Source organism: Lutjanus erythropterus, chromosome 6 (assembly GCF_056507025.1).
Source record: "Lutjanus erythropterus isolate fLutEry1 chromosome 6, fLutEry1.hap2, whole genome shotgun sequence".
Taxonomy (NCBI): domain Eukaryota; kingdom Metazoa; phylum Chordata; class Actinopteri; order Lutjaniformes; family Lutjanidae; genus Lutjanus; species Lutjanus erythropterus.
The window spans coordinates 16,488,024-16,515,463 of NC_139322.1; the positions used below are offsets into that span (position 1 = coordinate 16,488,024).

The 27,440-nt window shown below is 38.4% G+C and overlaps 1 protein-coding gene across 1 annotated transcript in view; it reads right to left on the minus strand.

The window, feature by feature from the left end:
- Positions 1-20,107: 20,107 nt before the first annotated feature.
- The window catches only part of LOC146325094 (metabotropic glutamate receptor 7-like), a 106,880-nt gene continuing 99,547 nt past the window's right edge, over positions 20,108-27,440 (minus strand). Inside the window, exons 9-10 of the mRNA XM_084720900.1 lie at positions 26,627-26,879; positions 20,108-20,937 (exon numbers count right to left, since the gene is read on the minus strand). Of these exons, the coding sequence (XP_084577026.1) occupies positions 20,888-20,937; positions 26,627-26,879 (303 nt within the window). The 3' untranslated portion in view covers positions 20,108-20,887. The remainder of the gene's footprint in view (positions 20,938-26,626; positions 26,880-27,440) is intronic.

Sequence of the window (27,440 nt, forward strand, 5' to 3'; positions counted from 1 at the left end):
TGTTATCACAGTCTTGACAGTTTATAGAAGCGTACAATAATAGGGTCCACTGGTTGGCTGGTTTTGGCTTTAAAATGAGCTATACACTCTTTGTTGTAATAAACCAAACTCACAGCAGGCAGCCCCTGTGAGACAGTGTTATATTTTAAGAGAAGTGCTCCCGTTCTCTGGCATTTAGGTGGGCAGTTTTTCCTTTTTTTTGGCTCTGTGCTCCTACATCTCTTGGAGAAATATCAATAACCATGACGAATATCTGTTCTCAGATTCTTTAAGTGTAGAGCTTGTGTAATGATGGCTTATTTGGGAGGGGTCAAAAACAGTTCCAGTGGTTGGTGAAAGGTTGTAGACCCATGCTGCCTTGACATATGAACACATTTTGTGAAAGTTACAAGACATTTTGATTTGTTCTGGCATAGTCCTGGAAAGAATTCATTGAACTGCGTTGTATCAATAATGTATGTTTAGGGAAAAGTTATGTGAGGAATTAATCATGGTACTGAATATTTTCTTCCATTTCTACTTTTTTAAAGAGCATTCAAACCCTAAAACACAAGTATTAATGTTAAATTACCATCTAAACTCATACAGAATCACTGATGGTCTTTAGACTCATTTTCTAAACCATCAATTACTGCAAAAATAACTTGTTTTTTTTATTGCCAGTGCTTTAATTATGTTATCTGCCTGGCTTTGCTCATTTGCTCAGTCTCACATCTTACTTACAATAACACATAATTGGTAATTATGAGTTGGTTTAAATTACAAATTGAATGTAATGATCTTTTATCAATTAGCCAACATCCTTCAAGCTGTGGGCGGCTGACTCGCTTACAGTGACCCTGGACTTAAAGGTTATGTTTCATATAAACACCGACTGTGTGATTAAATAAATAATACTAAACACAGACAGAAACACTGACATTTCACCCTTTGCTGCATAAATAACAGACACGGTTTAACATTTTTATTGACATGTTTACATAGTGTGCAGTACAATATATACAGTACTTTGTAATATTACACAATAATTCCACCTGACAGGAATGAAGCACAACATGAACTACTTATTTAGACACTTAAGTAGAACTTTTGATTTCTCCAGCTGTAAAAACAAACTAAAATGTAATAGAGCTGCAACAATTAGCAACTATTTGATAAGTTGATGGACAGATAAATAATCTGCAACTATTTTATAACCGTTTTATATAACCATTTTTCAAGCACAAATGCCAAACATTTGATGGGTCTGGATGAGGGGTTCTGAAAGTTTTGATGGCTGAGTGCCAATTTGGGGAGCCAGCCTATAATTTACACAGGTAATTTACACAGGAAAAAACATGAACTTGTCAAGAGGATTTGTGATTGGTCTCATGATGGCGTTAAACATAAAGTTTCTTGAGCACTGAATTCACTTGTTTGCATATAAGGCAGAGCACTTGATCTCATCCATGAGGTCCAGAGAAGTTAGAGTTGATCTGTTTTTCCTGAAACCGCTTCTCAACCATACAGACTTTTTTTTTTCCCATGGTGGCTCCATTAAAGTGTCAAGTTGTCCATCGAAATCACTAACTTTAGCTGACAGCACTAGTACTGATGACAGAACATAATTCCTGTGACACTCACGAGGTGCCACTAGTTGCCATGCAACCATATTTTCTACAAATTGTCATTTGTAACCTGACACATGCTTGTTAAGAGGTGCAGTTTTACACAATTGCAGAGTAGTGTATTAAATGGGGGGCTATTAAAAGCTAAAGCATTTAAAAGGAATAATTAAAATATAATGCATTCATTTCATGTCGTGTTTGTGGGCTGCACAAAATGATTCTAAGAGCTGCTATTGGCCCATGGGCCGCACTTTGACAAAATTTGCTGTTTTTCCTTGTTTTACATGATAGTTAATTAAATCTTGATCTTCGCGTTTTGGACTGATGGTGGAATAACACAACACATTTGATGACACCACCTTCGACTCAGAACTTGTGATGAGTGTTCTTCACTGTTTTTGGATGTTTTATTATCAGATAATTAGGGCTGAGGGATACAGACAAAACTTTGCCTAACATAATTTGCTTGACATTTTTGATAAATAATTATCAGAAATGTGGATAAAATTACTAAGTGGGTAAAGGAAAATAATAGTACAACTAGAACAGTCTGCTAAGGTTAGAAACTGACATCACTTGAATCAAATGCAGCCTTTAAAAAAATTAAAATCAGAAATATATATGTTGCCCAGCCCTACAAAACCAATTGAGGCTGAATAATCAGAATTCTAATGTTTGAAAAATGTGATCCATGCCTCCCAGGCAGTTGTCATTATAAAGTTTGCCATACAGAACAATATAGCATCCACAAACTGTAGGAATGATCACCTCTGGCTGTCTCAGTCTGACATCTCTGGTACACAGGGAGCACATACAGAATATGCAGTTGTAGGATATTTTATTCTGGGAGCACATGACAGTTGTGATTACAAACACTATGTATGCCTTTTTCTTGCAGCAACATACTGCAAGCTTTACGAGGGATTTGTTCAAACTGGTTCTTGTTTGGTAAAATGCGTCAAATGACCTTTAATTTAATTGCTACTTTTAAGGTATCACAGCTAAAGTTGTGTAGGACTTTCAGCTTTCTTGCAAAGGTACACAACCTGCTGTAGTTTTCTAAAGCATGCTGACTCTTGCTTGGATATGCTTTCTATTAATACTTTCCATAAAGGCTGATCTAGCTGCTTCAAAGCAGTTGAGTATTTGAAATCTACAAATGGACTCGATGTAATCGATAACGGCAGCCAGTAGTAGGTAATGAGGGTGTATCAAAAAGTGGAGTTGAGGCTATTTTATGCTCTTCCAATCTCTCACTTCATCAACCTCCCTCGAGCACTCATTAATAATGTATTGGGAATGAAAGTTAATGTATGTGATGAAAAATGTATAACCTCATGAAAACCTATAGGAAGGACTGACCTTTCAGTTGTTGATGTCTGATGCACTGCACTTGAAAACCTGCTGCTGTGGATGTTTTGCAACTCTGTGCCACAAAACCACCAGCTTCATCCATTACATGACTTTTAATTTCTGGAATTATAGTATGCAAGTTAAAATACAGATGAATACAAATGCTGTGCTTTATAATTGTTTGAAATTGCTTCACAGATTTTCTACATATCCACACTCAGTGTTTATAGAACACCTGCTGTACCTTTGTTATTTCAGACCCTGGCAGAGCACTAATCAAAACGGGTGTTTTGTGAGCGTGTTTATAATTCCTGGGGTCATAACAAATTCTAATTAGGCTTGTAGCCATGCCAGGACAAACTCTCATTGCAAACAGGAGGGTAATTATTTCCACTGCACAGTATTATTGACACAAACTTTTCTTTTGATTAAAAAAAAGGGGGAAAACTAATCAGTCTTTGTATGCACCATAGTGCTTGAGGAGGCGGTAAGGTGATCTCCCACTTAGCTGAGGAAACAGCAGAAAGAGTATGATGGTGGGCAGCATCACATGATGTGGACAACTCAGTAATAGGCCTCATTAGATGCCCAAAGCCCAAGAAATGTGGCACTCTGTTTCCCATTAGGCTGAAAGCACAATGATAAAAAAAACATCATAATGATGAAGGGTAATTGTCAGGGAAGCAAGGGGGTATATATTTCATATTGTATTATAAGCAATCCATATACATGTTCTGCATAATAAGACCATATGCAGAATTTGCCTGTACAGAAAAAACTATCTCTACAGCCAGAGTTTGTCTTACTGCAGGGATCCCAAACTTGAATTTATGGTATTGTCATCTCATATTAGGGCCACTCATACTTGCCAACCTTGAGACCTCAAAGATTTTGAAAGCCAAAAATCTGTTTTGGAGACTTTGTTTCCTGCAGTCTGGTGAGGTTTAAAGAATGAGAATAATAAAATAATAAGTTCTCTGCAACAGCATTTTTTTTATGCTAAAAGCTTTTAGTTTTATATTTAATTCTCAGGAAATAATGCTCTGATGTGAACTTACATAAATCTCTGGCATAAACTAATATTCATCAGTTTTCGTTCATTTATTTTTTGTCCAGCACCTAAAACTAAACTGACACAGCAGATTTTGCTAAATGGATGTCCCTTTCCCGTAAAACTTACCTTAAGAAATGGAAATTCTTCTTTCCAGGAAGCCTTGTTTGGTGTAGCTGTAGCATGTCAGTAACATGTGATAATGAAAAGGGCAAAAAAAAAAAAAAATGGCATAAATCAGGAGAATCCTTTTAATCCTTAAAAAATGTTAACTTTTTGTGTGTAAAAATATAGAAAATATTATAAACTTTACAACCAAACACAACTGCCAAATGGGACCATTTTAAGCCAAAATGTTTTGGTGATGTTGTTCTGGTACAAGCCAAATATCCAATATTTTATTGGCCCTAAATAACAAAATTTCAAATGTAGTCCAAAGACTTTTATCAGTAAAACACTGACACCAACCAAAACAGCATCTTGACATTAGCTAACTGATTAACTATTGTATATATTTCTCTCTTTTCTCAGTTCAGGGAGCTACCTAACTACCGTACTTCCTACGTCTTGCTAGTTAGCAGCTAAGCTTTTAGGCTAACTACACTCAATAAAACTCTAAACGCGACACTTTTCTTTGTTCCCATTTTTCACAAGTTAAAATAAAAGCACTAAGAAACTCTCAAATCATGGGCATAAATGTGTTTATTTGTTTGTGTTAGTGGGCACATATTTTGCCCAGCTAATCCACCCACCTGACAGGTGTTGCATAAAGAGATGCTGATTAAACAGTATGCTAATTGCACAGGTGTGTCTTGGACTGGTCACAATAAAAGGACAACCTAAAATGTGCGGTTTTTATCTCACAACACAAAGCCACAGGTGTCCAGCAGAGCCGTTTCGTATGTGTAGCCCTGTGTGAAAGAGCCGTAGTTCAGTGCCTGATAAATGGATTTTTGTTAAATAAAACTGCACATTTTAGTCGTATTTTTTGTAACCATGCAGTCAGAGTCACACCTGTGCAATAATCATGCGATTTAATCAACATCTCTGTACCATAGTTTTTCACTTCAGATGGCGAGAAAGAAAAGAGCTGCGTTTATTTTTATTGAGTGTACTTCCTGCGTCCTGCTGGCTAACTGTTAATCAGCATTTTTTTTGGCCTACGAGCTACTTAAAAATGATCCAGAAAGCCAGTTTTAATCGTGACTGTTGTGTCGTGTTTGATGAACCCTGCAGGTCCTTAGTCTGTCATCAGGAGGTAAGTTTCAACTGTGAGTAATAATATCACATCATTAGACATAAGTAATTGAATAAATGTAGATTTTTCTCTCTGTTGTAGGTTTTATAAGTGCACGCAGGAGGTTCGGTAAGTGTGATAGCTGCTTTGTGTTTGTTTTTCTTTAACATACTTTAATACTTTCACTAAGTTATAGTCCAGGCATTTTACCCGACATTAACAAACTCTTTTCTGTCCTTAATATTAAGTCTTAAGGATTTGTATGAATGGAAAATTTTGTCTAAATATGATCCTTCCAAAAATGTGTTTTAGTTTTTTTTTTTAACTTATAAAACAAAAAGTTCTAAGAGATCCAAGTGGTCGAAATGTGTTTAACCGAATCTTGGTACCACTTTGTTTTTTCCTGAAATACTTGAAATTAATTGTCTATATTAGTGTACTTGTTTACAAAACAACATAAATTGGCACGAATCCATGTAAATGTTTTCACTGTTTAACATAAATTTAAATACCACTTCTATATTAAATTTTTGTGATTGCCAAGCTGGCACTAATCAACATAAATTGGCAATGATGAACATAACATTTCAGCTTTTTAGTAAAACTCTTTTCATCTCAAAGACACTGCAAGAAAACAATCCCACTGGGTCATTTTGACCCAATTAGAACAGACTTAGAATTTGCTTTTGCACGTCCACTGCACTGCATCCAACTCCATGTCTGGTTGAGTGTGGGAAGAAGTGAACCCTTTGTGTGGACATCAGACAAGACATTTTTTAACCTGGGCAAATTGGGGAAGATTGTTTTAAATATGCAGCTATAGCAATGACTCATAAAATAGATGACGAAATTATTAAATAAAATATACAGTATGAGTAATAGAAGCAGTCAGAATATTCAGTCAAATCAAGTAAAACTGCAGTGTGATTACAACAATCAGAATAAGGATGAATAAAGAAATATTAATTCTGTGGTATACACAGCACTACATATAGCAGTGATACTCAACTCAAGGCCTGGGGGCCAAACTGGGCCTGTGATAGGGTGCCAGGTGGCCCTCCAACCGTTTTCTAAGCCGCAATGAAAATAATCATTCACATTGGGATTTTTTGTTTGTTTGTTTCTTTTCTTTTTTTTTTTTTTTTTTTGGCGTGTTTACCAGTTCATAAATTTCAATAATGTCCCTTGGCTGTTGCTTTGGAAGTTGCATTTCAGCCTACACACACTAAAGGAGATTAAAATGCTATTCATTCTGTCCCTGTTGGAAGCAGTTTATGTTTATGAATCACTCCAACATTTCAGTGATTGCTTGATGGAGGAGGCTCCAGCTTTGTTTAATGTTGTATAAACTCTTTCAAAAGTATTTTTTTTGTCTTTCAAAATAAAGCATTTACAGTTAAACTGCAGATGCAACTATTCAGTGAAATAAAATATCCGACTTATGATAAATAAATTCATTTAAAACCAAAAATAGTTCAAAGAAAGATGCTCTACACTTTTTAATATCTATTCATTTTTTATCTGACAAATATTATTAATGTTTGTTTACTAATTGGCCTCCTGTCCATTTGCAAAAGTGGCCCCGGGGCAAAGCAAGATAAGGATCCCTGACCTATAACCTAATATATAGCTGTCATTTAAGACTGGGTCGTGACCCACTGGTGGGTCAGTGGAGATTTTATTTTGGTCTTCAAATCCGTAAATTAGGGTTAGGGTAAATTCTGTAAATTTAAGATTTATATCGATAAAGTGGTTAGCCTTATTTTGTCTTATTTACGACACAGACTAAAATGTCCTGCAGTGTTTCTGATGAAAGGAAAACAATGAGAAGCTCTGTTAACTCAGCCTAAATGCATTTGTTTCTCATTCATAAAGTATTAAACGTGTGTGTGTTTTTTAATAACATGCATCAAGATAACATAAGTGGAAATGGCAGTAAAAATGGTCGGGAAATATTTATGCACAAATGAACTCTTGTGAAGATTTATTGATAAGTTGAAATGGGTTACAGTAGTTTGTCATTTTTAAAAAATGGGTCCTCAGAAAAAAGATTTGGGAAACACTGCTGTATAGTACTATGTAATGGTTGTCTTATCCCTACAGGGATATCTCTATAAGGACAAGACAACCACAAATCTACTAAAAACAGAGAAAAAACCAAACAAACAAATGATGAGGTGGTGGTGGTAAGCAGAACATGGTGCTGTAATATATATTTATAAATTTCTGTCTGTGTCCAACTGTTTTTTTCTTTTGTTATGGCAGGAAGTGACATATTTGGCAGCCATTCTCCTGCAGTATTGGAAACGATGATGATGAAGTGAAGCCCTCACCTAAATCTCAGGCTGCATCTTGTCCTGTCACCAGCAATGACCGCAGCGCCATCTCGTGAATGAACGAGGTAAGTTCATTTGAATGCTTTGTAACTCTGTCACAATGAGCCTGCTCGCCCTGATCGCTGAACAGGAAGCCTATTCAAGTATATTTTGTCATCTGTCGGTACTGGTTGTACAGATCTTACATTTTGAGACAGAGGAGTGAGAATGCAGGGTTCTGTGAGGAACAAACAGAGAGAACACAGAGATCTCTGCTGCAGGATCAGTAGATGGCAGTAGCATCACACAGAGGCAGTGGCAGGGCTGATTAAAAACCTTTGCATGGGATCATAATATCTTTTGTAGACAAATAACAAGTAGCCTTAAGCTGTGGTAAACAAAATACACAACTGCAATTATCATTTATCAGATGCTGCGTGTATAGGCAACAAGAGCCTCTTATAAGATATTTGAGTTTATTTAAATTCATTACCATCCAGGAGAGTTACCGTAATGCTGCATGTGAATCAGGGGGGTGTATCTACTGATGTTTGCTATTTATTAAGCTGTGCATCAGCAAAGGAGCGATCCGCACTTAATTCCCTCAGATAATAAAATGTGTCAGCTCTCTCTTTAAGTCACACTCATAATTAGAAAGTGAGATAAGTTATAACAACTGTGAGACGCCATAATTCGGTCACAGATTTAGAAAGTGTAGACTAATTGCATTTTGCTTCTTATCTCATAAATTGGATCCATCCCAGAGCTGGTGTGGAAATCCCCGTCTTCAGTCATGGAAGGAGCCCATCCGCCTGGATGCTGCTGTGGATTTTTTTTTTTTATTTTAGAGGTATGACAAAGCTAAGAGGAGGAAGTTTGGGAGGGGTTTCATAACCAACTAGGGGGGGAGAAAAACTGACAGATGCTGCCTTGTACTGGCTGCTTGCACGAGAGTTAATGGTGTGCGCAGCATTTTAAGCCGAGGCTCGCTGCAGGGGCCGAGGGCACCGGGCAGACACTTGACATATGAGAGGTTATTAGAAACATTTACATGACTGTGCATTTAAGTGCGGAGGAGAAACAGCAGCAGTGAGGTCAGGTTAAAACCCTCCCCTGCTCTCTAATGTTATGTCGCAGCAGCCTCCGCCTGACTTGCAAAGATCACAGCTGAATCAACATGTTGTTTTTTTTTTTGTTTTTTTTTTTTGCTCTAAATTATACACAACACAGCAGCAGGATCGCTGTCACTTCATGCTCTATACAGCATATTCCTCCCAGTGGTGCGCGTTTAGCGGGGAAAGTCTTTGCCCTCTGTCAGACAACACACAACATCGCAAAATAAAACATGAGGCTCGCTCAGTATGTGGTGGCTGTGCATCGTTTCTACCTTTTACAGGCGTCGTGTGATCTGCCAGCCTCGTGTTAGCGCAGGATGTTTGTGCAGAGCTTTGGTCTCTGCGTCCTGCGTGCTCCCTGCTGGCCCGATGACCAGATGGGTCAGTGAGTGTGTAGTTGGGGCTTGGCGGGCCCCTTCTGTTCTCTGTGTGGCTCCACTCATGGGATCAAAACCCCAGAGACCAGAATTACAGAAGCTGGATCACAAGGTAGAAGGATTGCAAGCTGAGCTGAGACACACACACAAACCCCACACAGGTACACTCAACAAAAATGTAAACGCAACACTTTTGGTTTTGCTCTAGTAAAAATTCTAGTAAAAGTTCTGAGACTTCTTCAGTGCACACAGAAGGATTATTTCTCTCATTTTTACCACATTTTTTTTAAAAAGAAATCGGTATTAGTGAACATAGAGAAGCTGATTTAACAGCATGATTATTACACAGGTGTGTCTTAGACTAGTCACAATAAAAAGTCTCTCTAAAATGTGCAGTTGTATCTTGAAAAAGAATATTAAGCACTGAATTATGGCTATTTCACATAAGACTACAGATCCAAATCCTGCCCTTCTCTGCCTCTGATTGGGTAGAGACGTGATTGGTTAGGGTTAGGATAAGAATATGAGGGCAAGCCAATCAGAGAAAGAGTGTGGCAGGTCATGAATTGGCCCTCCTGGGGGAAAAAAATGTAGCCCAGTGTGAAAAAGCAACAGTTCAGTGCCTCATTTTTGTTTTAACCAGTCCAAAACACACCTGTGCTGTAGTCTCACGTACCCAAACCAATCTCCACAGCGCTCAACAGTGGAGAAAGATCTGCCTCCACAGATTATCATCCTGCCATTTGGGGACAAAAAAAACACCCTGACTTGTTTGTATTTCTCTAAACCACAAAATTTGTTTTGGTGGAACATGTGGGGAGGTGAGCCTTGGCATTAACGTGTCTAAAAATCACTTCAAAAGAAAATGTAACAGCTTCCAGCTCGTTTACACTTGTATCGTTTGCAACCCAGGCGATAATTTGCCATTTTCAGTGTGTATGTTGGTATCTCAGAGGTTGTTGTTGTTTCCCGGGAATGCAGGTAGCAGATGCCATGATGCTACCTGAAAGAAGCGTCCGATGGCGTGCTCATACCTGCAGCAATTCAGGCCAATCATGCTGTTTAATTAGCATGATTAGTCTTCAAACCGGAGATCGGCCATTTTGGAGATACTAAATGTAAACAAGACATCAGATCTCACCACTGCTCGTGTTTACCGAGTTCAAGAGAAGAGTTCATGTGAACACCACCTTCTTGTAGTATTCACAACCTCGTAAGTGGAAATCTTCTGAAAGCTCTGAGTTCACGAGTCATGTACACAACTTCCCATGCCATAATTACAAAATTCTTACTCAATTCCATTTGAAGGCAGCATTTGTCACCTAAAATGGTCAATTCTGGTTAACTAAACTAATAAAAAACAAATTTCCCATCGATCGGTTGAAGCAGGACAACTTAATTGTTTCTATGATTATGACAGATCAACATTTTGATCGAAAAAGTTGTGCTAACACACTACCAGACATGGAATTCTTAAAGTCTTAGAAGTTAAATTAAATTTCTAAAGTGTTAAGATCAGTTCATCACCTACTTTGGCTTTTCCAATACAGATGTGATGAGCTGTGTCTCTCTAACATCCACACACCACATGGTTGTAGCTTCCAAACGCTCATATTTAAGGTCTTCAGCTGTGTGTGAGCCTTGTGAACGAACCAGACAGTTCACTATGTCGAGACAGGAAATAGAAGGCAAACCTGTTGGTTTTTTCGCCTCAAGACACTTGTATGGATCTCCACTAACTATTAACCTCAGTTTCTCAAAATATTGAGTCCTTTCTTGCTGACCAAGGTAAGATAAGATGAGATAAAAAAAAAACTTTATTGATCCCACTCCAGACAAATTCACTCACTACAGCAGCTCAAGGACGGAAAGTACAGCTGGAAAAAACAATGAGTTGTAAATAGAATACGAAATGAAATTAAAAATAGAATAAAATATAAAATTAATGAATTAGATAAACTATACACACAAACTACACACACCCTTGTACATATATATATGGATAGTTGTACAGAAAAAATGCACAAATGTTGTAATACACACATGATGTGTAGCATTATACCAAGAGAATAAACAGAAATAATGTCTTGTGAAAATGGATATTTGCATGGATGCAGCCATAAAGGCAGCAACATTCACAGGATGGTTTGCAGATATTATTACATGGGATGATTTACAGTGTAGATTTACATATTCAGTCCAAGACCAGACCTTTTCTGCAAGTTTCAGCAACTTCCACTCATTTTACTGAACTTTTACTGGTTTTGAATTCCTAAGGTTGGCTTGAATTGAATATTTAGTGTGTAATCCATTCTGATGTTTGCATCCCAGTATCTCCAAAATGGCCACACATCCAAGTTACCAAACTGTGACGTCGGTGCAAACACTGTATACCACAACTGACAGGTGGATAGATTATCTTGGCCACTAACACAGATTTGAATAAATTTGTGCTCAAAATTTGAGAGAAATACACTTTTTTGTGTGCACAGAATAATTCTTATATTTTTTACTCAACTCAACTCAACTCAAAAACAAAGGTGTCGTGTTTATATGTTTGTTGCGTACACATTGAGGGACATAAACTGCCTCTCGCGTGGCAGAGAGCGTCTGTGGACACATGAGGACAGGTGTTACATTTTACACTCGGGATCTGTCAGGGAGCATAATGTTTTACCGATTAGCAGTGAAATTAACAAAGGGAAATGTGATTTTTATTTAATAAGCTAGAAGCAGACCTGATCTTTTATCATTTCAGACAAGCTGTTCAGGAGGGTTACATTACCGAAGTGAGATTATTCTTGCCATGTCATGTGGAAATTTAGTCAAGTCATCTTCAACTGTTATTGCAGTCCATTAACTCCATTGTGAAGATACATAATTGATGCAGCCTTTGGGTAGAGTTTAATCAAATGGAGAGTGCTCCACACTCCACCGCCAACTGAAAAATGAGACACACAATCCTCAGCGATGTAGTTTGCGTGGTGAGACTATAATTCACACTCTGAATTGATTTATAATCATTTGACTGCACACTTCTCCTCACACGATGCCCAAAGCAAAAACTCATAGCTTTTAAGCTTTTAAAGGTGGATTCATGTGGAGGATTTATGTGCTTGAATTAGGATCAGTTTTAAGAAGAAAGACTAAATAAAAGCACAACACCAGACAGCTGTTTCTACTAATCTACTCCCAAACAAGCACAAACGAGGGTGGTATGTGATTTACTCTCCGTACCTTTTGGATTTTTCAGTTCCATTTCATCTTTTGTTTGATGTGGATTTCTATCACTCACCCTCAACTACCCATTTCCATTTCAGTATTTTGTTTCTCTTTAGGCGTTTACTTTTCTTTGAAATAACAGTGATCTGTGTGGGATGTGGAAATGCATTGTTTATGCCATGCTCCTTGAAATCAAGGGCTTAGCTCTCTAGTTAAATTTCACAGCCAGGCAGCACTTATCTCTGTCAACTCCTGTTTAAGCCACAGATGATCTGCTGTGGTTTAAATGCTATTGGCTTTTTCATTGCGCGGTGAACCTGAGCTGCGATTCAATGACAAAAATGTGCAACTAACTCGTTCTTGAGAACTGGGACAGAACTGTAGTTTGAAGTGGTTTTGATTTTTAGTTTTCAAGTATGTTGGAATAAATATATTTTAAAAGATCAAACTCTTGGCTATTAAATCTTGTAACAGGTTAAAATTTGTTTTATTAAAACAATCAGAAACAAAAGCACTAGCTAGAACCATAAAGGGTTCTTTGGCTTGTCCCCATAGGAGAACCCTTTTCAGTTCCTGATAGAATATTTTATAAAGGTTCTTACTGGAACCTTGTAAAAGTTCTACCTAGAAGCAAACATAAAGGCTTATACCTACAACCGTCTGTGAAAGGTTTCACCCAGAGGTTCCACTGAGAACCCATCTATGGTGTAATGGTTAGACCCAGAGGCCTCTCTGGGGGTTGTATCCAGAACCGTTATACCCTCTAAGGTTGCTAACCAGAACCCACCCAGGGAGTTCTACCTATAACCTTCTGATATTCCAAAGGTTTTATCGAGAACACACTCAAGGGGTTCTACCAAATTTAACCGTTTTACTTTATGGTACAAGGAACCCTTGAGGAAAAACTTCTTCAAGGATTTGATGAATTTTCAAAAACTCGTTCTTCCAAAAAGTGTTCTTTGGCTGAATATGGTTGTTAAGGGAACCCTTAGTTTTACAAAGAACCTTTGACAAACCCTTTATTCAAAAAAAGGGTTCTTCAGAAACAACTGGTCCAGGTAGAACCCCAGCCCTTTAGAGAGAACCCTTTTGGAGTCAGTTTTCCTATGAATGTCGACATCAGAAGGAAAATCTGATGGAGTTGACAAAATGTCATAATGTTAATCTAAATACACTTTTTAAACCATAATTCTTATTTAAGTTCTGCACAGTTGACTCGTTATGGTTGAGACCCATTGATAGAAACATTATTTAATGAATTTGTTTAAAAATAGAAAGTTTACGAGTTGACCAGTGTTCCTGCCCTTTTTTAACCAGGAAGTGAGACGGAGGTCCTTAGGGATGTCTGCCTTCTCTCCAATATAATGGGACTATAAGGCACTTTCTGGTAGAAAGAGAGTAGAAAGTAGTTCTGGTAGAGTCTACTGCAGAAAGAAAATAGTTCCCATGTAAAACTGCTCACAACATGGCCTGTGGATCATCTTGAGTAATCGGGTCATGATTTTTGGAAAGAGACACTGGTTTTGAATTTTTCAAATGTATTTTTTGGCACTTTTTAGCACCACAAATCGAGTGCCATTTAGTCCCATTACACTGGAGAGAAGGCAGACATCTCTACAGCTGTTACCTCCAAAACTCAAGAAAAAATCCAGATGGATAAACAGGACTACACGCCAGGGGAAAAATATTTTTGATTTTGGGGTGAACTGTTCCACAAAGTTTTTTTAATTCTCAAGAATTGGTGTTATACAAGCATCTAGAAGTGAGCTGCATGTTTCACGCAGCCAAATGACAACAAATATGCAACATATTCACGAGATGTATGCCAGCACTCTGTGCTTCTTTTCTCCGTGAATGCATTTTTCTGACAGGGGAAATTGGGGGAAAGCAGCAGATTAGCGCACCTACTCAGCTGCGAATTCTGAAGAGCATTCGTCTCACTCAGCCGTCTTAATAACACAGCAGTCAATTAAATCCATGAAGTCAGATATGTAATTTTCAAATAATCATTAACTGGGGGATAGATGGAATTAGAAGTTTGGATATCGGGGAGAGAGAAGGGAAGCGAAGACGGCGAGAAAGAGAGAGAGAGAGAGAGAGAGAGAGAGAGAGAGAGAGAGAGGGGCATAGCAGTCATTAGAGTGGAGGCAACACGTACAAACCAAATCCCCCAGCCAAAGATGAGTGAAGATAAAGGAGGTGACTGAGCTAATTGTGTACTGTCAGAATCCATATCTCTAACGACTGTCAAATGAGCAAATTTCAAATGTATTCTCTCCACCCACCCAACTCCCCCCCAGGAGTAAAAGTGGTGAGGGAGAGAGGAATAAATACTAGGAGACACTAATGTGATGAGAATGATGCCTGGTCTCTTCCGCTGATTAAAAATGCAATAACGCTGTGGCAAACACACACACACACACACACACAAGCGCGTGCACACACACACACACACACACTGTGCAGCCTAAGCAAAGCGAGTCTATGGACCCACAGATATGAAAATGGCACTCACTGACCCCAAACTAATTTATTCACTTAGGAAAAGAGAGGCAGTGTATCTTTTTCTTGGATCGCTTGTAGTAAAACAAACATTTCAGTTCTGGAGCCTGCTCAAAAAATTTACTCGTGATCTTCCTCCAGATGATAATTAGTGCCTATGAGGAGATGCGGATGTTGTGATTCATGTCTAACCAATGGCTATCTTACTGTACCACTAATTATAAAATCTTAGTGTCGCTGCGTGCTGGTAACAGTGGCTGGCCTGGTTTCTACAAAGGCAGAAGACAGATGCTGGTAAACAAAAAGCATCATAAGGAGGTTTTGAGTACACGATGCAGCAGGGGATAGAATAAGAATAGTGAGGAGTGTCTTTATCCACCCCACGTTATATCAGGCCTCAGTTGGTTACTGACGGGAAGCAGATAAGGTTTCACTCTGGCTGGAGTTGGATAATTGGACATTTATGGAGAGATAGGAGAGCCCAGGGCCCAGGAGCCATGAAACAGAGCTAATCTAGACTCAGCATCAGTAAATTGTCTGTGAAAGAGCGCATCAGGAGTTCTGACAAGATAAGGAAGGCTTTCTTCAAAGGCAGAGCCGGACAAAAGTGACATGAAAACTCTGATAGAAGAAAGCCTGAGGTTTTAGTGCCGGGACTTCTACACGTCACATGAGGCGCACGCTGAAATGTATGTTTCATACAGCAGTCGTGTTACCTTGTCATCCAAATTGGGTCATGCAGACGTGTAATTCTTTTACGGTTTTGACAACTTTATAAGTAGAACACTGTACACGTTTTTGAAAGACTATGGCTGGATTGCACCAACAAGGATTAATTTTTAAACCCAATTAAATCATGGTTTAACTTTAAATGACAGGATTCAAGTTCACGCAAGTTCCTTGAAGAAATGTAAGGTACAGAATCAACCCAAATGAGTTTTATGATGTGTCTCTTCTTTTTTTTCACTCTGGTTGAGCCATTAAAACAGTCTGCCTGTTGCTGCCAGGTTGTCTCTTTTTTGTTATTGTGTTTTTTATTTTTTTTTTAATCTTCTACTATTTGGCCACATTGCTTAATTAATTCAGCTAACAGATTTTTCTCAAAGGAGAAAAAATTAAAATTCTCTGCTGAGCCATCATGAGTAGACTAGCCAGGCTAACTAAGTTTTTGTCTAGCTTGTAAACAATGCTGTTTTGTTGACTTTTTAGATAGCTAGCAAACTAAATTTAATTTTCTTTTTATCAAGCTAGTGAACAATGTAATAGTTTAAGTTTTTAGCTAGTCAGCAAACAATGTAATAGTTTGTTGCATTTTTAGCTAGCTATGAAGCTGTTAAATGCCTTAACATGTTAGCTAACAAAAGAAGTAGTTTTATTTATTTTTTTTAGTTAGCTTGCAATGCAATGTTTTATGAAGTTTTTAACTAGATAGCAAACAATCTAACATTCTTCTTTTTACAGAGTTAGCAAACAATATGTATGTAACAATATAGTTAGCTTGCAATGCAATGTTTTATGCAGTTTTTATCTAGCTAGCAAACAATAACAATGTAATAGTTTGTTAAATTTTTATCTAGGTGCAAACAAACAATATATGTTTGAAGTTCAATCTTAACATTTTGTTTTATTTTTTTTTTTAAATCTAGGTTGCAAACAGTATGTTTGCAAACAATATGTTTGCAACCTAGGTAACCATACTTGCTAGATTCTGACAGTAGTCCAATTTATTATCTATTTATTAATTTTAATTTTGGTAACCAACCATCTCCTTATTGATTAAACTTGAATTTGCTTAACAGAGATTAGTTTTTACTTGTGCAACAGAGCTCTGCTTAATTATAAATATGGATTTAGTCATTTTAAACCTAGTTTCTCTAGTTCTTAGATTAATATTTATTTGTGCAACCCAGTCTATAAAACTGTATATATATATAAAATTGTTCAACTTCAAAAAGTCCCACGCATTAAGAGCCTGTGACTTATAGTCCTTAGAGTTTGAAACATTTAAGTCATCCTGAAAGAGTGTACCTTCAGTCCACCATGATTAGTTTCCTCCCTTTGATGTTTTCCCTACTTGATTCTCCAAGGAAACTGCTGCCTACAGAACAGGTGCATACTGAGCAGGTGGGCTCTTGCGTAGGAGCCTTGAGAGTTTGCAGCTGAAGTAAACCATCCTTCACACTATTTTAGGTAGATAAAAAAAAACGTTCCTGTACATGGCCATGTTTCGATTTTTCAATGGTTTCTGCATATCAAATAACACGTCTCTTAAAAGTCAAGATCCAAAATGCTATTTGCTGTTTTAGTAATTCTTTTTTTGCTGAGCTGCAAATCTAAACTCTGTTCAGCCCCTACTGATTACTTGCACACAGACACTGACACACGCAATTAATTTGGTGGGGGAGAGGCTAGTCTTAATTGGGCATAAGTGGGATTTTTCTTGGCTGTGTGCAACAGAAAATGACAGACTGTGCGTATGAGAAGTAAAGACCATCTGGTCCCACAGGAGCTGAGAGAGATGCCAGACAAATGGAAAGAGAAACAACAGAAAACCTGTGTGTGGGTAAGGATCTCATTCCCTCTCTTTCCCTCCCTCTCTTTCTGTCTCACACACACAAACACACAGACAAAAAAAAAAAAAGAGGAATCAGCATCTCTTGGTCGTATATCATTTGCCCATGTAACAGCCTGGAGGGAGATGCTTACCGCGTGAAGAAACAGAAGTCTCTCATGCATGGCCTACTCATGTTTTTATATAATAATCAATATTGAAAATAGTAACATTATGCTTGCAGGCAGGCGCAGAAATAAAGAGTGGTTAGCTCGTAAAGGCCCGGTCATCAGCAGGACAAATTGATCTGACATGTTATATTATTCATGTAGGGGATTGGTGGTGGGACTTGGAAGGAGCAACAGCGGGAGAAGAGAAACAACGGATGAGACAGAAAGAGCAAAGGGTGAGTAAAGGAGTCAGCTAGTGGACATCTTCTCTTCTCGCTGGGTCTCATCTCCTCTGCATGACAGCACCGTTCAGTGAGCTCGCTAACACGCCCTGTCACAGGGGTGAGACAGTAAATGAGCACATGACATTTCCATCGGTTTACAGAAAGCCCATAAACAACACCATGATTAATTGTACTTATTCATACATTAGTTTAAACACTCTCTCCTCCTGATGTGAAACACAAACACACACATACACACACATGCACAGAAATAATAACTATGATATCCTGTCTGGTTTAATTGTATAAAAGATAACAAAATGGTTTTATTACATGTTCATAATTTGACAGACATCACAACATACTTGCATGATTGCTCTGATATTACTGCGTCCCACACCATAATTAGGCATAATATACCCAATACGAAACTATATAAAACAAACATGCTTGCAGATACAGCGAGGGGTCAATTCAACAACATATTAAAGCCATATTCCATCATGTAATGAAGTTTAGTGGGTAACAATTTATAGTAAAGGTACATGAATTATCATGAATTCATACATGACTTGATGAATGAAAAAAAACATGAATTCATCCATGTACTTCATTAACTATCAGGCGTGTCCAAGAATTAACAGAATGACATGCATTACTTAATGGAGCAATATGTAGCAATTGCATGCACAAAAATGAGTACTGCACTGAATAATAGCAAGTCAGAGCCATATCCTATTTAATATATCATCTGTGGTTGAAGTGAGTTGTTTCCCCCACGCCCTCCTCTGCAGACTCCAGGAAGTTCTGCAGGAGGACTGCAAGATGTACACAATGTAAATTGGCAAGTGCAGAGGAGTCCTACAGTTTAAGTTGATCAGCTGTTTATAACTGTCAGTTGTCTGTCAATGTAAAGTTAATCCTGTTATCCTGAAAACAAAACCCCACCGCTCTGAAAATACACACTGACTGTCTGTCTCACTGCCTGCCAGACTCATAAACAGATACTAACTCATTCAGCAAACATTCAGCATTAATTTGGACTCTAATTAACATGAATTGGACAAACAAAAACAGTTAATATGGCCCAGAAGAAATTTCAAAAGGGGGACACCTTGGCTGTAGCGTTGACATCAGATGACATTGTGGTCGTTTTTATGATTTGTTACAGTAAATATAATACAGATTTCCCCTCTAATGCATGAACAATATGCTAATTAATGCAACTTGGAAGGTATTTTAATCAGCATAATTTCTGAGTTATTAATGATCATGTCTTTTTCAGAGGTAAGTCCTCGGGGCCAAAAGGAACAGGGTAAAAAAAAACCTGACCAGCTGCAGCAGTGCTCATGTATTCTGTTGAATTTGTAATCAAGATTAACTCAGCATTACTTCTTCATGACTTCATCATGTTTGTGGCCTTTCAAATAAAGTCATACATAATGACTGCAAAATACATGCAAATTAGATCAGAATTTTGGACTCAAAAAATTTGTCAGACATTTCAATTATCAATTATGTAGTTAGGGAAAAAAATGATTCATATGCATACAGAACAAATGGTAAATACGTGTGATTTGACAATTGTGGCACCATTAATCATGTCATTCATCAGTGCAAAGACAGATCAGCACTTTATTTAAAGGGCCACAAACATGAAGTCATGAAGAAGTAAAGCTTTGTTAATCATGATTACAACACTTGCACTGCATTCCAAATCGCATACTTTTTCTTTTTACTTTTAGTATGTACTGCAGCTGCCCTTACAAAGTACTGTTTCATGCAGGATGCATACAATTTGAACATACTACTTCCTCATAGCATGGTGCCTTGAACTTTGACCCTCTTGCTATAACAACCATCACAAAGGATTGTGGGTCAGAATAGCCAGAAAAGCATGCTGGCTTGCATACTGCAAAATGTGACCGGATGCACTAAGACATGTTGGTATTTTTGGCATGCTCCATGCTCCATTTGACATACTAGGTAATGGGACATACTAAATCTTTGTCTGACATACTAAATAGTGTTGTATTATGAGTACTGGAATACAGTCAAAATTCGACAGAATACATGAGCCCATACATGCCCATACACTGGTCAGTGTTTTGACCCGTCCCTTTACCTGCAGACTCACTGAAGAAGGCATGAACATGTTTGTTAACTCAAATATGATGATGACTGAAATACCGTAGTTGTTGCATTAATTAACATTTTGTTCTTATATTGTGAATTCTTGTACATTCCTGATACTTCATGAATGAATTCATGCTTTTTAATGCAATAAGTCATGTATGAGTTCATGATAATACATGTACCCTCATTATAAAGTGTTACCATTCAGTTCTGGTAAAGAAAACAAACTGCAGAAGGATGCTGAAGCTCATTATCATTTTCAGAATTTATTTTTCTTTTTTTGTTGTTGTTTACATCAAATAGAACAGACATACATTGGCACATGCAAAGTGAACACTTTGTGGTGCTTTTTCATTACCATCCAAACCCGATTTTGAACAAAGACTGGATATCTACTTTTGTACTCCAAACATGAAAATACTCTCAAATATTTACAAAAAAATATACTTACAATGCCCATCACTCTAACATAATAATCATCTGGGACTGATTTGAGTCGGTAAAACAAAATACTGTATGTGGCAGAGCTTGCTGTTCAAGGTAATCAAATCAACTGCAAGAAGAAGAAGAGGCACAGAAGAAAAAATCACTTAGAAACAATACAAAACAGAAAATCAGATAATGGGAACCCCAAGAGAATATGGCTTTAATGACATTTCAAAAGAAAATATCTTGAAAGCAGATCCACTGTCCTCGTTCACAGTGACCCCTTTTAGCAGGCAAGTTGTTCTCTTGTCGGAGAGAGAAGGGGGCCACGACACAAGTTTTAAAACCTACAGTTTGGTTGGTGAGGCCGACCCAGCCACACACTGGCCTACAGCTGTGCTAGTCTCTGTCAGGACTCATGTATCATGTCTGGATGAAAGGTTGGATGCTATCCACAGTCCTGGAGTGCATAGGTACTGCAGGTGGTGCTGGGATGCCTGCGCTCGCTCTGTCTCTGTCTGTCTTTTCTCTGCTCCTCTAGAGCTCCCCTCCCTTTTCAATCACAGATAAAAGGACAAACACCATTCATTTTTCAAGCAGATCAGATCCTGAGGTTGTTGTAACTCACATATGTTTTCTTGGTTGCTTGACCTGAGAACAGAGTGAAAGAAAAGAAAGATCAAGATTTACTTTGAGCATTACCAAAACAAAACAAAAGAAAGAAAGAAAGAGGAAAAAAAAAAAGGCATCTTGCAGATAAACATCATCCGCTTTTGTAAACTCATCCTACTGCGCTGTGCATTCTTATCACCAGCTGTGTGCAATCAGTAGCAATATTTTCTGGCCTAGTGTATCATTTCGACTCACAATGCCCCCGTGTAAAGCCTTAGTTTCTATTTTCAGATGTTAACTAGGGATAAAAAACACAAACACCACACAAGTGAGCACCGAACAAATGCTAGGGCATGCAATGTGATCCCAGTCTGGATTGCCATGGAAACATATCAGAATGTGGCTGAGTGCCTAGGTGCTGTGTGTGTTTGCGCGTCCTCCTGTATAGCCGTTGTTATGAGAACCAATTTGAATTTCAAACCTACAGAAGGGAAGGCATTTTTTTTATTGTGATTCGAGGTCACCGTGGCTCGTCGTGACTCCTTCACAAGGCTGCGTTAGGGCGGGATCATGTCAAGAGTTAAGGTTACTCTTTGGTGCAGGTGTTGACGTGGTGCTGAAGACTGGGATGAACAAATGTGAACGTAGTCAGTGCAGACGTTCAAGGATGCATGTATCTGTAGGTGTGTTGTCCTTTCTGTGTGGCAGAGAGAAGGGCGACGTGCATTTTCCTAATCACAGACATTGCTATAAATTCCCGTCTTACTGCTTTAATGTTGCTATGGCGACCAACTCCCATGGGCCATGCAATTAAAGTCGCACCATTTCTTTACAGCTGCATTTTGTAGTCTTGGCCAGCAAGAACGAATGAATAAAACATAAGTAAATGTAACAACAGATTCTTCCTGTTTAACCATAAATAGACTTGAGTAACATCAGTCTGTTTTTGAGTGAGACGCTCTGTGTGTGTGTGTGTGTGTGTGTGTGTGTGTGTGTGTGTGTGTGTGTGTGTGTGTGTGTTTGTGTTTGTTTGTGTGTTTACTTGTCTGGGATTGAGACATCTACATCCACAGTCATCTTAATTTGTAATATCGATAGCTGACTATCCATCTCATACCATAACTTTTCTCATTTTTTCTCCTCCGCTTTTCTGTTTTCGTCCCACAGTCTTCATCATTAATTAACAAAAATTGATCTGAAAAGCATTTAGTCGTCCACATGTGCCTGTTTTGATTGATCTGTATCGGGGGGGAGTACAAGATGGCGAAGAATTTCAGAATCTCTGATTTGCAGGTTAAATCCTTCTGGCTGCATCCAAAATCACTCACTGCTCGTTATATAGTCCAGTACATAGTGAGTTTATTTTTCATCATTTTTTAGCGCTGTCCAGATGTTTAGTGAGAATGATTATACCCTAAACAGTAAGAGTGTAATGATACAGCTATCCAATATGGTTGATGCAAAGTGAATATGTTGATCTATATCGTCATCTTTTAGGGGTGCAAAGGATCACAAAACTTAAACACAGTTCACACAGTTCAGATTGTTATACACTGTACCTACACACTCATATGAACAGACACAACAGGCGTGACTCCTCCAAGCAGCAGTGTGGGGTGGGATTAGGATTAAATTATTTTAAAAATGCAGTTGGCTTTGATGTAGCAGCCTCTCTCTGTAGTCGCACCATAGAACTGTATGGTATTAAATAAATAAATAAATGATAATAATAATAATCTGTATACTTCTACTCAGTATACACTACTGTATTGTAGTACAATATAGTACGAGTAATAGGTAATTATACACTGTATAGTATAGTATATACACTACTGCACTCTGTGGTCCTGCCCACAGCACTGTCTAATTGGTTCTAAGTCACAAATAATAGCCAATCAACACTGAAGCCTGTGTCACAGACAGGCAGACACAGAGCTGCCTGTGTGTTCAAGTTAAGACAGCAGACATCGCCAAAGTTACAATAAATATCACAATCCTACAGTCTATTTCTCTGACGACAATCATACCCAGTTGTTTTTTTTGTTGTTGTTGTTGTTTTTAACTCTCTACCCCACAATGTTGTGCTTCAGAGTAAAACGGCGTGCATCTGTCTGGTCTGTTCACTGCAACTCTGCATTGAGATTTAGAGAATTATTACTTAAAATGCAACAGCGGCAGTAAAACTATTTCACACAATGATAGTTAAATTTGGTCCGCAGATCACATGCAGGCTGAACCACGGAGAGTCCGTTACACCACAATCATTTTTAAGATACACCTTTATTTTGAAATTCCCATGGCATTTCTGTGTCACAAATGTCTAGAAGAGTTGAGTCATAAAATTGTCAAATCATAATTTAGTTGCTTTTTGTTTGATGTCATGAATGTAACTGAGTTGACATAAATGTAGCTGAATGTCTTAAATGCACATGAATTGAATCCAATCGTAATGTGGCAGATTTTTGTGATATCAGCAGATATCAAACTAATTGTTATTGTGCTTAAACTTTACACCCCTACTGCATAGTGGACTGAAAGTATCCCACAATGCATTGTGAAAAGTAGTGTACAATCTTGTGTTGTCATGATATGTCATTTTTGATACCACAGGGAAAAACTAATATAACACTGAGGACATAAAAGTTTACTTTTTTCTCTAAAGTCTGTAACTTGACAATGAGAAACCAAACCTTTTTTTTCTCTTTTTTCTTTAAAAATAACTAAATTATGTAATTAACTAATAACATATCCCTAAAAAACAATGTATATACTCATATTACATAATCCTTTACAATCATCACTTACGACCCACTAGAAGTGTGTGTATCTGCAGAGTCCTTGCACTCTGACTGTTTCCTATTTTTTTCTAATTTCTTTTTGCTGTGCTCAGGATGTTTCACCAGCCCACAATTTTTGGTATTTGACATTGTGATGCGTTTAAGAACAGCTTGGACAAATCCTACTGACTCTACCTTTAGTAAAGTTAATAGTATATTCTGACCACAGTCAAAGAAGGTGGGACTATGTGGGCAGTGCAGCGGTGTGCACATCAACTCACTGTCGGACAGAAGAGAGAGCAGGAAAGCGCAGTGGAAAATGAGCTTTGAAACCATTTAAAATATTCACAATCTATGTATCAATAAATCAATACTTTTGACAACACCAGTACAACCGATTGTCACTAACTAAGCACCATATAATATCATTCATTTTGCTGAAAGAAAAACAGCAATGACAGCACAGACTAGTGTCCAAAAGTGTTTTTTCTTGGCTATATTGAGAGCTCACTATATAATCCTCTACATATAAATCTCTCTATAGTGAGTAGGGAGTAGTGACTGACTGAGTCATTTCGGACACAACCCCTGTCTTGTAATCATGAAGATATGACACCATATCAATACCAATGTAAATCTGCAGAAGTGCTAATGCTCTTAATCCTATAAATCACTCCGAGCCATCTCATATAGAGCTGATGGGCCCTGAAAGGGAGGTATTTGGCGCTCTGATGGTTACAGGAATTGACGGACAGTCTCGAGGGATGGTCGAGGCACAGTTCAGGTTTCGGGGCGGTCATGCACATAAATTCGCCATTAATAAATGTCACTTCTCCTGCCGCTAAAAAAGAAGGGCAAGAGAAGGCGAGAGTGTGCGGGGAGGGGGAGACGAGGCGAGAAGACATCCGTGTAGGAGAGACAGAAGGTGAGAGACACACAGAACAGATGACACGGTGCACTTTTGGGAGGGCCTCCCAGAGACCGCGTGCCATGCTTAGGGACTTTTTGATGTGCTGCTGCGACAGATGTTAAGGTTTCACCCTCAATGCAGAGTATTTGCTCATTGAGCCACATGTGTGACTGGCAAGGATATGCTCCCCATCCCCTGATACACTTGCATCAGCTTTCTGATTTATAACTCACACACTGAGACACACACAGACACACACACTGAAAACCGCACGCACAGTTGCACTCTCGCAGTTTGTACGCGTACACACATACGCAAGCTTATTCTGCTCATGACAGATGAGTGTGACAACTGTTCGGGTGTTTGGAGAAATTCCCAGGAAAATCTGTCATCTCATAGGCGTAATTCAAAGAGGGGTTGAGGGGCTGGTGCACCTGTGGGTGCCATGATCGCTCTGTGTGATTAGAAGCGTTGCGGGAGAGGAGGCCTTTGGAGCCTGTGATGTGTGATTTGCATGAGCTGTCAATCATCCCTGTCTTCATCCTGACAACGAGAGGAGAGCAAAGAGCTTCCATGGCAACATTGGTTTGAAAGCTGTAAAAACGATTTCTAGTGTTGGTGTTCCCACCCAAAACAAACACTCCATCAGCTAACTATGGAGGTATGTAGGCTCCTCCGCTCACCTACTAATGCCCAGTATTATCTCTGCTAACAGGATCATGCTTGCCGTTTCAGATGAAGGCTGGTATGAGTAACACACAGCTCCAGAGGCAGATTATCTCCCACCATTCCCAACGACAAAACCCTGCTTCTTCAAATCTCCCCACAGAGCAAACCTCCTATCTTCTTTCATGCTCACCACCGTGCACTCGGTCTAAAGGTCTAACCATTAATCAAGAATTGAGATAACCAGGTCTATTCTATAGCATATTATACGTACTTTTTACCCAAGTAGCCATCCAATTAAACTGCAGGAACAGGACTTTCTAATACAAGAAAGGAAATATCAGGAAGAATAGTAAAACATCTTATTCACCATTCTTGGGGGGAAAAAAAAGATTTAAAACCAACTGTATATCTATATATCTCTCAACTCCGTCTTTGTGGTCTGTATGAAACCCTGATCTCTATATGAGCTTAACTGTTTCACTGTCGACAAAATGGACAGTCACTGTGCCCACGGCCAGTTTGACAAACACTGGTGCATAACATGGCTTGATCATTGCACAGTGTACAGTGATAAATTTTGGCTATGTGTGACCAAACAAAAGGTTGTCATGTTGTGTTTTACAAATTACTAACTACTGAATGCTGCCCTTTAAATGGCTGGTTTGGATTTATCTACATTAGATGGAGGTCAGCACGCCCCAGTTTGGAGAAGCAGCAGGAGTACCAGTGTAGAAAGCTAAGCAATGTTTTTTATATTTAGAAAATTTCCATAGATATAGCTTGCTGGAAGGTGCTGTTATATTAGACACGTCGCTCTCTCCAAAGCCACCAGACACCATTGGTTTAATGTCTACCTCTGCCTTGATTAGTTAGCTCGTTTGTGTTATTGTGTGACACTGAACTTTTTTTCAGAAACCACAGGCATGTAATATATCCATACTTTGGAAAGTTTTGGGGACAAGCTATACAAATAGTCCTGTTTTTTCTAGCTCTCAGTACAAAAAGGATCAAAGGCAGGCATCGCTTGACTGAAGACATTTTAATACTACTTAGTTCTGAATTATTTCAGCTGATACCTTAAAGGTATTAAGTACCAGTTCCCAGCCCTAACTTTAACTAATATTGATTTTTTTTTAGGTGCTTAAAATGAGTTTTGCTGCTGACCCTATCCACAGTGGAACGTCGCTAAGCCTCCTGCACCGTTGCTTCTGCTGCTTATCAAAAGTGGGGCTGTGCCGACCAGCATTAGGTAATATAGGTCTGTGGATAAGTTCCTTATACAAACTTATGTAAAGTTAAATGAGCTTACTTCCTGGTACATACATATGTATATGGCTCTGGGGCTTTGTGCTTCTCTCGGTGGGTTACTTACTCATGGGGTCAGCAGCAGGGTTCTCGCACAGCTCAGTCTTGGCCTCTCCGTTGGGCCTTTCGTTGGGCTTCTGGGACAGACGCGATGACATTGTGGCAGCTGTGACCACAGCCTTGAAGCTACGCTTCCTCTTCTGCACGTTCAGCTCAGGGTGGAAGATAATGATGTACACCTTGGGCATGTAGAGCATGCCTAGTGCTACTGAGGCACTGAGGTTCATGGAGATGGTCAGGGTGGTTGTCTGAATGTACAGCTGGAAGAAAGCACAAACAGGAAACAAAATTATTATTTTATAAACTTCTTTTTAATGGTATTTTCCAAGAGCTGCAGTGAACAGTCAATTAGTTGTCAAATATCAAATTAATCAGCAGTCAGTTTTTAACAAAAAAGCGAAAAAAAACAAACAAACAAACTCTGATTCCAGCTTCTAAAATATGAATATCTTTTGGTTTCTTTAGCAAAAACACTCATTAACAATTTTCATTTTTACAGATTAATCAAATGAAAATAATTGTTGCAAAAGTTGCAGCCTTTTATAAAACATATTCATTGTGATATATGGATATGTATATATTCTATCCCTCTAGCCCCCTTCCCCCAATTCCCACATTCTCCCGTCATAAACATACAAAAATAAATAAAAATAAACAAACAAATGGTTAAATAGTGAATAAAATACAACTCTACATCCAGAATAATACAAACATCTTAAGAGGAACATTGTCAGTTTCAGTCGACCATATATACTACAGTTACAGTTTATTAATTTATAAGAAATGAAAGAACCTCAACATATCTCATAAACGGACGCCAT